The sequence below is a fragment of the Corvus brachyrhynchos genome, unplaced genomic scaffold (assembly GCF_000691975.1).
Source record: "Corvus brachyrhynchos isolate BGI_N302 unplaced genomic scaffold, ASM69197v1 scaffold26, whole genome shotgun sequence".
Taxonomy (NCBI): domain Eukaryota; kingdom Metazoa; phylum Chordata; class Aves; order Passeriformes; family Corvidae; genus Corvus; species Corvus brachyrhynchos.
The window spans coordinates 2,167,062-2,178,414 of record NW_008239324.1 but is presented as its reverse complement, the minus strand read 5'-3'; the positions used below and the strand labels follow the sequence as shown (position 1 = coordinate 2,178,414).

The following is an 11,353-nucleotide window of genomic DNA, read 5'->3' as shown; positions in this document are numbered from 1 at the left end:
AGAGGGTGCCGAGAGAAGCTGTGGCTGCCCCCCCCCTGGAAGTGTCCAAAGCCAGGTTGAATGGGGTTTGGAGCAGCCAGGGCTAGGGAAAGGTGTCCCTGCCCATGGCAGGGGGTTGGAATGGGATGATCTTTAAGGTCCCTTCCAATCCAAACCATTCTGTGGTTTGTTCTGTAGCAGCAGCAAAATATTTTGTTGAAGGGAGAGACTTGTGAATCCAATTATTTGTTAAATATTCTTCATTGGTACCTGCTGGGAAGAATTGCACAACTGTGATCCCAAAGACCATTGCGTGTTTGGCCTCACAGTGCTCCCTGCAGCTGCTAGGTCATGGCATTATAGAGACAAAGTTTGGGGATAAGTTTGGAAGAGAATAGAGGGGATAAGAGAAATTCTGATGCAAGTTTGCATGAATTCAGTAGCTGACTTAGCACAAAAATGCCATTTTGAAGCTCTCTGAGGTCCTGAAAGCATTTGAAATGCTCTGCAGGTAAAGAAATACTTGCTTAGTTTTGGCTTGGTTACAGTCTGTAATAAAAAAGTGCTTATCTGAGGGATCTGTGTGGTGGATGTGTGAATAAAATAATGCTGCCTCTTGGAATGAAGAAATAGAACCCAAGAATTTGTATTCCAGTGCTCTATAATTGCTTTGCCCATTGGAGATTTAAAATTAAAACATTAGTGTGGGGTTTCTTTCTGTTTGTTTTTTTTTTTTAGATACTTTATCAGGAGAACATGGTCTGTCAGTCTTTGAGGAACATTTAAATGTCCAGTTCCTCAAACTCCAGATCTGAACCTTTCTTTCTACTGGCATATGTATTTCAGGAACTTTGCCATCATGTCTTTGTTTACATTTACATGGCTTTCCAATGTGTGTATGCATTTATTTATTTATTTTTAATGGTGGTATAGGACAGATGCACTTTCCATGCTTTTTTGACGCTTTCAGGAAGCGACACTGGGATTGGACATGCACTGGCTAAATACCTGGACAGCCTGGGCTTTGTTGTGTTTGCTGGGGTTTTGAACACGGATGGCCCTGGAGCTGAGGAGCTGCGGAGGACCTGTTCCCAGAGACTCTGTGTCCTGCAGCTGGATATCACCAATGCCACTCAAGTGAAGGAGGCCTATCTGAAAGTCTCAGAGAAAGTGCAAAACGCAGGTACAGCTTTTTTCTGCCCCCTTTACAATGGAAGTACTGATGTAGCAGCTTAGCAGGTGCATCTTTTAACTGTTGGCTACACCACGGCTTAGGTGTGTAGGTCATTTCCAGGGCAGAATCTTGGGCAGTCAGGATATTTCCATCCAAGACTTCTGTTTTTTGGGACATGGGAAGATGGTAGTGACTGGTCTTGGAGTGGGGAATGTGTATCTGCAGCTGCAGATCATCTCTGCTTTGGTCTGGAGGCACCATCCAGCTCATCAGTGCACTCCTTATGGAGATATTTTCCTGATGCATTGCAGCCCTGTGCTTTCTTCTCTTCCCAGGACTCTGGGGTGTTGTGAACAATGCAGGAATCCTGGGCTTCCCTGCTGATGGAGAGCTGCTCCCCATGAGCATCTACAGGCACTGCATGGAGGTGAATTTCTTTGGGGCTGTGGAGGTGTCCAAGACCTTTTTGCCGTTGCTCCGGAAATCACAGGGGAGGCTGGTGAACATATCCAGCATGGCAGGTGAGCTGAGCTAAAACAGAGTCCTGGAGCAGCAGGAAAACCAATGAACTTCCTTGGCAAAAACGCCAAGGAAGGTGTTGGTCAGTCTGGCTTGTCAATACTCCCAGGGAACAAATATTAAGATAATAAGTTCAGGTTTTTCTCTTGTTTGGGAGACTATTTCCAGAAAATTTCTTTTGTTTGGGAGACTACTCCCAGAAAACAGCCTTTAAAGAAGAGTTTAATGTGGCTAAAAATATTCTGTGACAAAAAACCCCAGTAAAATTCAGATCTTGTGTTCTAGATGCTATGACTGAAAACTTTGTGAGCTTCCATAAAGATTGGTGGTACATCGCAGGTATTTCTATAACATGTTCAGGCAGAAGTCTGTGATCACCTCAGTTTGTGATATCTGCTGATAACCTGGGAGCTCTGTGTTTATATTTCTTCAAGAAGATTTTGGGTGCCTTCAAAATACTTAGGCCTAACTTACTAGGAAAGTGGTATTTTTCCATGAAAGAAAAAATGAACAACAAACCTTTTTAAAAATTAACATATGCCTTCCATTTCTTTCCCCGTAAATTTTGCTATATATATTTTTATGTGTATCTTTATAACATGACCTTCTATTCTAGGAGGACAGCTGAGATGCTGAGATGTAGGAACTAATGTAATACAATAATGCAGTATCTGGTAGCCAACAGCTGAGGAGCAAGAGGGCTCCTTTGAAAAAGAGACCTGCTAGAAGCAGGATGCCGTGCTGCTGGAAAGTATTTTGGTGTAGGATCTCTTAGGGATTTACTGTGTCACGTGCTTCCCATGTTTTCCTTTGCCCTTCTGCACAGCTGGAGTCCCCCTGAACCCTGCTGTACTGCTGGGGTGACTTGTGAAGGTGTCACCTGGTGTTCCCCTTTATGCTGAGGATGTGGCTGCAGTCTGGCTGTGACACTGTTTTATCTTTATAATCTCAGATTTGCTCTGTATTTGTATGTCTGTGTGTATGGCTCATTGCTGGCACTTTGAGAAATCAGGACTGAATTATCAGAAGAACCTTTCTGCTGCTGCTCTCAGGCCAGACCCCTGTTTCCTCTGCACACCCAAGTGAAGCTCTCAGTGTGGGTGCTTTGGGGCAGATATCTTAATTCCTGGTGAGAACACCTGACCTGCCTTGAAGGGATAAATGCAGAGCTTCCCTGTGCTGTGTAATTTGCCCTTCTTACAGGAGCTGATAATGACCCTGCTTAAACTAAGCTGCCTGCAGAGATGTTGTTGCACACAGGCTGGTTTGGGTGAAGAGTTTCCTCTTAACCCAGGGTCTGGGGGTCCTTTGGTAAACCATTAGTGGAGAAGTCAGTGAGGTCTCATTGTGCTGAATCTATTCCTGTCTGTGTAGGGCTCATTTAACTGGGCTCAGGTTAGCCTGACCTTAGAGGGAAAAGTATGTGATTCAATTGGCTCAAACCAATCCAGCTTATTCAGATGCACACAGAAAAATAATTAACATATAATTGGCCTGACTTCTTCAAGGGAATGGCTCTATGTAAACAGCTTCTGTGATGCCTTGGCCATCCCAGTACAATACCCAACAGCACCAGTGGCTTACCTGAAAATTCCCCTGTATCTGAAGCATTTTCCTTTAAAATACTCAAACACCTGGAGATGAATGTGTAGCACGTGAAACAGAGGCTCCATGGGAGGATGTGTCCAACCGCCCATTCAGGCAGGAGAAGGAGGGATGTGCCTCAAGAAAAGGATTGTCCATTGTGCTCCCTCCTCTGCTGCCAGCACAGCCTGTGGTGGCTGTGACGATCTTAAATCTGTGTGGTGATAACACCAGCTGGTGGAGGAAGTGGGAGGGCTGAAGAAGATGCTCAAATCAAAGCATGTTTGTGTTTTTCTAATGCTGAAGGAGTGGCAATCTGCCAGATTGTCTCTGCATTTGGAAGATACTTTCTTCTGGAAGCTTGTTTTTGTAAACATATACTGGGTGTTCTCTTAGCTTTCCCATCTGAACAAATGTTTCTGGGATTGAAAAAGATGGGATAAAACAATAGGCAGGGGATCTGCTTCTATGCTGGGTCTCAGGGAGTCCTGTCACTCGTGGGGTGTGATTCCAGCTTTGGTTTGTCCCCAGAGGTTTTTCTCCACTCTTGCATTATTGTCTCTGGCCTTTCTGAAACTGTCTGGAAAGAACAGAAAAGCAAGTTGGCTTTATAAATCCAGAATTGAGATGATTTACCCTGTTCTAACTGTGGGGTTGAAATTTGTGTTACGGTGACAAGAACAGGAGCATAAAACTACTGCTTCACTATTTATATGAACTAAAACATTATCTGTGTTTCTCAAACCAACAGCCATAACTTTCAGCAGTTTTTACCCTTAAATGCAATCCAGTTTATTTTTTCTGCCCTGCAAGGTGTCTTACCAGGTGTTACTGAGCATAACTGCTGTAAGCAACTGTTCATTTACAACTTTCACTCTTTTTTAACCTCTAGCAAGAGATGATTCCCTCACTAACTTGTCTTTAACCTCAGTGAGAGAGGCATCATTTTGGTTGTGCTGTAATTTGCCTCCTAAATCATAAAAATAAAGGCTGGGAAGAGCCACTGTCGAGGTTTATCAGGTTTCTATTGCTCCTGCAGGAGGCATTCCACTACCGATGTATGCTGCGTACGGGGCATCCAAAGCAGCTCTGTCCATGTTTTCTGGAGTAATGAGGCAAGAGCTTTCCAAATGGGGCATTAAAGTTGCAGCAATTCATCCATCAGGCTTCAGAACAGGTCGGTGTTTGACATTTTGGAATGTTCTTTCTGCCTCTCCTCTCTCTCTGTAGTTCAGCAGCCTCAAACAGAGCCCTGAGTGATTCTCAGGAGCTGGACTTTTCCCCCCGTTTTTTATGTGGGTTATGGAAATTAAGTTCTGTGTTTTTTGTGATAGATATTCCCTCCAGCTCTGCATGCTGCCTCCCTCCCTTCTCCTGGGCAGAGCTGTCTTTGCTCTGAGGCAGGACAGGATCCAGGCAGTTGGTGCCTTCCCTTTGCTCCCGCTTTGTTGGAGCTGACAAACGGAGCAGCACGGTGTGTCCAATTTGAGTGTTATGGCTCACTTGTCCTGCCTGGGAGCTTCAGTTCCCCCTGTCACTCCTCTCTTCCTCAATATCAGAGCTCTCTTTATTGAGCTGCTCTGTCTTGCATGGCAGTATCTGCACAATACCTGTCATCCTGCTTGCTTGCTGTCAATATCCTCTGATCTTTCCTCTCCACTCCTTTCCCCTGTGCTCCTGCTACTTTCTGTTCTAAACTCTCCTCCTTCTCCTCCAACTGAGCCCTTTTTGCAGAGCCTATCCAGGTTCCAGACTCATCTCCTGCTGCACATGCCCTCACTGCACCCCATGCCTGCCCAGAGCATTTTTTATGTCAAGACCAAATCGAATTGGTCTTTTTCATAAAATGCTACTTCCCTGAACGCTTCCCCCCTGGGAAAGGGACCATGCGAGGCTCTGGGCTCTGACAGCCTTTTGTGGTCAGTGGAACCTGCCTGAGGCTTCACCTTCAGGGTCCTGCTTAGCTGTACTCAGGCTTCTGGGTAAAAATGAGTCCTGGGATTTGAGATTTAAATATTTATTTAAGTGCTTTTCTTTATTTGCAATGCTTAATTTTTGGTAGTTAGGCAAGAATTGCATTGGAGAAGCCCCTGCTTTCATTCCTACATGATGCAAATGGTGTGAAAAAAGAGATTAGAGTTCTAAATCTGTCCTAATAGAAGGCTAATCCTTCAGGAAACTAGTTATTGAAATATTAATGTCACTTGTTGAAAGGTCAGCTTAGCACTTGGCCAACCCAAGTGAATCCTGTTCATCTTAGTTTGCCTGTCTGTCCTCAGTTGTTTGCAATAAATACGTGTTGGAAATATCCACAGAATGAATTGGGAGAGAGTGGCAAAGTAGGGAGGAGGGGGAAAGAAAAAATGCTGATTTGGCTGTGAGAGAGCATTTTTGGGAGAGCAGGGAGCCAAATGGGGCATGAACTTTGTGCTTTTAGTGTAGCAAAAGTACTCACGCTTTTCCTTCTCTTCCAGCTAAAAGCACTGGCTGCTGACCAGCTGTGGTGTTTGTTCTCCACTGACCCAGTTTAGATCAACTCTGTCTATTAATTACAGATTTATTATTTTTAAATCCAGCCCTAAATGCACTTGTTATCCTGTGATGTTGCTACTGCAGGTATCCAAGGCACATCTGAGCAGTGGGATAAGCAAGAGAAGGAGCTGCTGGAGAACCTCCCGGCAAACACCAGGCAGACCTATGGAGAGGAGTATTTCCTGGGGCTGAGGAAGTACCTCCTCGACATGCCCTCCCACTGTGCCCCTGACCTTTCCCCTGTGCTGGATGCTGTCCTGCATGCTCTGCTGGCCAGGAGACCCCAGGGCCTCTACACCCCTGGCAAGGGGGCTTACATCCCCTTCTGCATCTTCTGCTACTTCCCCCTCTGGTTCTATGACTTCTTCATTAGTAAGATGCTGAGTGCTGGCCCTGTTCCAAGGAAGCTGAGAACATCACGAGATGAAGGCAGGAACCTCTGAGGTGTCCACTGGTGTTTATGTCACTGGATGAGATAGGTGGGAAGAACTCTCTAAGACACTGCTACTTATTGTGCTGTCTTTGTTAAGTTGCATTGACACTGCCTTGCAAAGAGAGAAATCTTTGTGTTAAGAGCAATGTTTGGGAAAAGCAGTGGATAAACATAAATAGGAAGCTCTTCCCAGATGGGGGCATTTTTTGAGGAATTTCAGTGTTTTTCTGACGTCTTTGTATCCTGCTTTCTGTGTAAGGTACCTCATGAAATTATGCAGCTCCTGCCTGCTTCAAAAGGCATCAACAGCACACAGAGAGATATGTTACATGTTTTTTTAAAACAAAACAAAACCCCTTGAGAGTCAACAACCTTAAATCTTGTAAGAAGTTAAATATATTCCTATTGTTGAAGAGACTTAGAGCTGTGTAATGCAAGTCTTTTTCTCTGCAGCTTCAGCCTAATATGTTTGGGATTTGGTGTTTTGGTTCTTTTGCTGTTGAATCTGAGAAATGATTGTCCTTTTCCCCCCCCCAAGTTTTGTGATGTATAGTATTAAAGCTTATGATGTGTTCTCTTTGCGAGATTAAGCAACATAAATTTAGTTGGGGGGGAAAAAAATGAATGCAAACAGATCAAGATGTTTATGAATAAATATATATATATAAAAATAATTTCCTTCCTTCAGTAATAGAAATAGTCATAGTGAGTGTATCAGCTGCTAATTTGATCTGTCTGGGTCATTCTGTGCATTGCCTGTATATGCCTGTGCTTATCTAATTGTTACTAAACTCTAGTGTCACTTCTGCTTTTTGTACAATTCCTTACTCAAGTCTGGGTTTACGTGGAACTCATGTTTTTTGCCCATTTCTCCTGATACCTTCTTACGTCTCTGCTTTGGGATGAGTTTGTGCTCACTCATCTAAGATCAGTCAGTGATTCAAGTGGCTTTGCTGAGCCCAGTGTCCAACTTCTGATAGACTGGGGTCACTCCTCTTCCCTAATTCCATGCCAGGAGCAGCAGGTGCCCTCCCTGGTGCCCTTTACCATAAACCCCTCACCAGTGGCAAGTGGTTGGGCAGCTCACCTGTATTTTTCCTACCTTACTGCCTTTTTGCATTGTCTGTCACATCCCTGGGCTTTGAAGGCTGTGATATTTTGAAAGAAATCCTCATCCCCCTGCGTCCCATGGTTTGGCCATGTGTTCTGTCTTTTACAAGATGCATTTCTTTTCCAATGATGAAAAATTAAAAGTGATCTCATTCTGGGCTTTAAATGTAGACATACCTTTTTCCTTTCCTTTCTGAGCAACTTCTAACTCTTCTGTCATAATCCTACTGCTGTGCTGTGCTCTTGCACCCAACTGGCCAAAATCACTATTTAATTTGCAGCTATGGTATTTATTCCATCACTACTGTGTCTGTTAGATCAATGCAAGAGTCCTGTAAATGCACAGAGGATGCTCAGAGGGCTTGGGCCATCATTTGAATCTGTGTCCAGTGGGGGAGTCCTCCTGTCCTGTACATTTTGTCACAATTGCTGCTTTTGCTGCTGAAGTTTATCACCTGCTGGGTTTATATCAGTGCCCTGATTGCAGACTTTTGCTTTCCTTGGAGGAAGTGTGCTCAGTGTTTTGAACTCAGGAACTCTGAGACTAATTCTCTCTCTCTTTGCCAATTTCTTCCTTTATCTATTTCCCTAATTTTTTATGTGTCACCAAAAACGTGTAATAAAAAAATATAATATTTAGTAACCAGATGGTTGTGACTTTGTCTCATCTCACCCTTTCTGCTTTTTGTGGATCAGTGCTACATTGACCCCCTTGTTTCCATAGCAGGAGAACACTGAGGAGGAAGGGGGTGTGGGGAGTGTTCCCAGGGAAAAGGGACAAGATGGCAGTTGATGCCCCATTTTGGGCAGGATGTGATCCCAGTTGGTTCAAAGGCAGCTTGTGAGCTGGAAGGAGAGATGAGTGTGAGCTGAGGGTGTGCTGGGTGACAGCCTGTGAGTTTTGGCTGCCTGCAGGGTGAGGGAAGGTGCTGCCAGGGAGCCTATCTTGATCTCCATTGTGGATGGAGGTGGCTGTTTTTCCCTTCATGCCCAATTTGGGTGTAAATTTTGTGGGCTGGAATTTTGCCCTTAGGCACATTATCCATCATATAACCGAAATTTGTCTTAGCAGTCAGTCAGCTGCTTTGCCTAGCAATCTCCATAACAATCTTTAATTGTTGCTTTGCTATTTGGCTGTGGTTATAAAATGTAATTTTTTTTTTCTCCCCTTGACTTTCCTAATAGGAATATTATCTTGCACGTTGCAGACATATTAAATTAGGCATTTACTTGGAGGTTTTGATTTCATTTTATTTTTTTAACTTTTATTTCCCAGGAAATTTCAGCTCAAAATAGTCATTTTATGTTTCTTTACCTAACTACAAAGATATTTTAGCAAGTCTCTAATAATTGTGATATCAAAGATTGTTATTGTTTTATCCCTACAGGGATCTTACTTCGTGTTTTAAAGATAATTCTGTTGTAACACATTATTGAATTATGTGTCACTTAATGGGCTCTAGTACTAGAAGGAAATTTCTTTTGCTAATGGCTTGCATGGAATATAATCCCAACTGAGAGTGGCAGAACTGCAGAATAAATTGTGGGATTTTGTGGCCAATAAGTCCACATGGATGTTAGTGCTGACACTGGCTCATGCTCTCAAGAACAAGTGCCTGGGTGTTATGGTCCTTTGCTTACCGTAAAGGCTGATCTGATACAAAGATATTTTGGGAGTGGGAAGAGAGGATGTTGAGTTCTAGCAGTGGAAAGTGTTGTATTAAAAAACCCAAACTAGTTATTGTGATTTGGGCCTATTTTCAAAGATAAAAAACTTTTAACAAAATGCACGTGCTGTGAGGAAAAGCATCTGAGAAACTGAAGAAATTGGCTGTGGCCCTAAAAAAGACTAATAAATAGTCTAAAACATCACTTAATGCCCCACAATAATCAGGTGTGTATATATTGCAAACACATGTGTATGGTGTAAAAAAGGAGTTGTAAACTATGGAAATCATGGTTAAAGAGCAGGTTTTATACACAGCCCTCTGATCCAGCCTCTGGAATGCTGTTGTGACCCAGAAGTAAATGCTGTTGGATGCTTTTTACAAAGGAATTCCCTGGCTGGTGTCCTGGGATCCCACTCTCCTGCTCTGCATTCATTGCTCTGGCTGCCACGTTCTTTTTCATGTGAAGAATTACTTGAAGATACACAGCTTTGGGGAGATGGAAGGTGAGTGATAAAGCAATTTGTTTTTATAAGGTCTTTTATTCTGGCTCCATTTCTCTTCTTCATGGGGCCCCTGATGACAATCCTGCCTGCTGTGTGCCTGTGTCACTGCAGGCTGGGGAAGATTTGTGTTTTCTTGTGGTTGTGTCACTGACTGGCCATGGCGGGGAAGTTTTGGTGGCCACTTGCTGAAGAACCATCTCCATGTTTCATGGAGTGTTATGTATGGGACTGCCCATGTGGTAATGAAGGAGGTAAGGGAAAGGGCTGAGAAAGTTTAAAGTGTGCTTAAATGAGAGCTCCGACTGGGGGTTTGGGTTGGATAAAAGAGGTGGTGTAGGAGAATGGGGAGTACAGGTCACTGAGTGTTACAGACTCATGTAGGGGCAAGGATTAATCCTAAAACTGCTTTCAAGCTCTGTAGGAGGTTGAGCAGACCCATTTTTTCACTAGCAGGGCCAAAAACAACCATGGGGAGAAAGGTAATAGTCACTTTGTCTAATTTAACGAGCATGAACAGAAATGCCATTATTTCTAGACTAAAGTACTTCAGATTTTGCCAGTTTGAGTCCCTGCTATCTTCAGAAGAGAGGGAATAACTTCCATGTTCCTCTGGCATGTGTGAGGGGTTGTGTTGTTTATAGTTGCATATCAAAAGTTGCTAGAATTTTGTATGTATTCTTTGTATCAAGAGGATGCTGCCAGGGAACTTTCAGGTCTCAGTGATGTCAAAAGACTCTGTTTTCACTCTAAATTTACTCACCTGGGCACAGCATTGCAGAGGTACAACCAAAATGGGTCACATTACATTTGCTTGAAGCCAAGAGTCCACATGTAGCCATCAGCACCCATCTGGACACCAGTTGTATTTGCAGCATGTTTGGGACAAATGTGTGAGTTTGGACAGTTTTCCTAAAGAGACTGGTTCTGGCATCTTTTCTGGGTTAGTGTTGTCTGCTTTACCCTGTTTATGTCTGTCTTTTGAAAGTCAGCTGGATTCCTAAAATCATGCAACCCCAGAGGGCACTGTGCATCAGAGAGTCATCATATTTCTAGGAACGTTCAGAGAAATTAATTTGAAATCCAGTTCATGCAGGCTTCAAAGAAAAAGCGTTCAAACAAAAAAATCTTGGCGCTTGCGAGGAAATTGCCTGGGGAATTTTTTTTCTCCCAGAAGTCTGAAGAGACATAAATGGAAAGTATTGTCACTGCCAGGAAACACCCTGCACAATGCATCCTGGGGTGCAATCATTCCTGACAGAATTTTCCAGATGGTGCAGGGCTCCCTGGAATGCAGACACCATCCCAGGCAGGATTTTGATAGCAATGCTTTTGTCAGTCAGGCTGAACATCAGAGCTGTTGCTGTTCAATTACAGATGTATTCTGGCAACCTTGAGGCAGTGGGCTTTCACCACAGTAAGAGAGGTAATTGCTTTTACTTTTAAAGCATGACCAAACCATAAATCATGAATCACTGACATCTCATGAAAGAAAGTGAGTTTTAAATCCCTTTAATAGGATAAATGGGTTTTAAGCATGTTGTATAGGTCATTGTAACCTAAGCTAATGAATCTGACTTTAACAACCTGTATGAAAGTAATTACAGTGATATAAACAGCCTCCACAGGTTTAATACCTGGAATATGTCGGTTAAACGATCCAAGTTTATATCCTTGTTCATGTTGTTGCCTGTAGCTTTGGAAAGAGCACTCAACAAGCCAGAAACTAATCCTGGGAGGTAAGAATTTGGATCTCAGCATCTGCCATCAGTAAGAAAAGCAGGGACAGCTCAGTGGTCAAGGGGTGGCTCTCAATGCTGGTGGAGCCAGCGTGGCCTTTGCTACCAATCTG

General features: G+C 43.4%; 1 protein-coding gene across 1 annotated transcript in view; it reads left to right on the top strand.

The window, feature by feature from the left end:
• Positions 1-8,566, top strand: part of HSD17B2 (hydroxysteroid 17-beta dehydrogenase 2) — a 15,098-nt gene extending 6,532 nt beyond the window's left edge. The window contains exons 4-5 of the mRNA XM_008638697.2: positions 4,296-4,433; positions 5,873-8,566. Of these exons, the coding sequence (XP_008636919.1) occupies positions 4,296-4,433; positions 5,873-6,231 (497 nt within the window). The 3' untranslated portion in view covers positions 6,232-8,566. The remainder of the gene's footprint in view (positions 1-4,295; positions 4,434-5,872) is intronic.
• Positions 8,567-11,353: the final 2,787 nt, after the last annotated feature.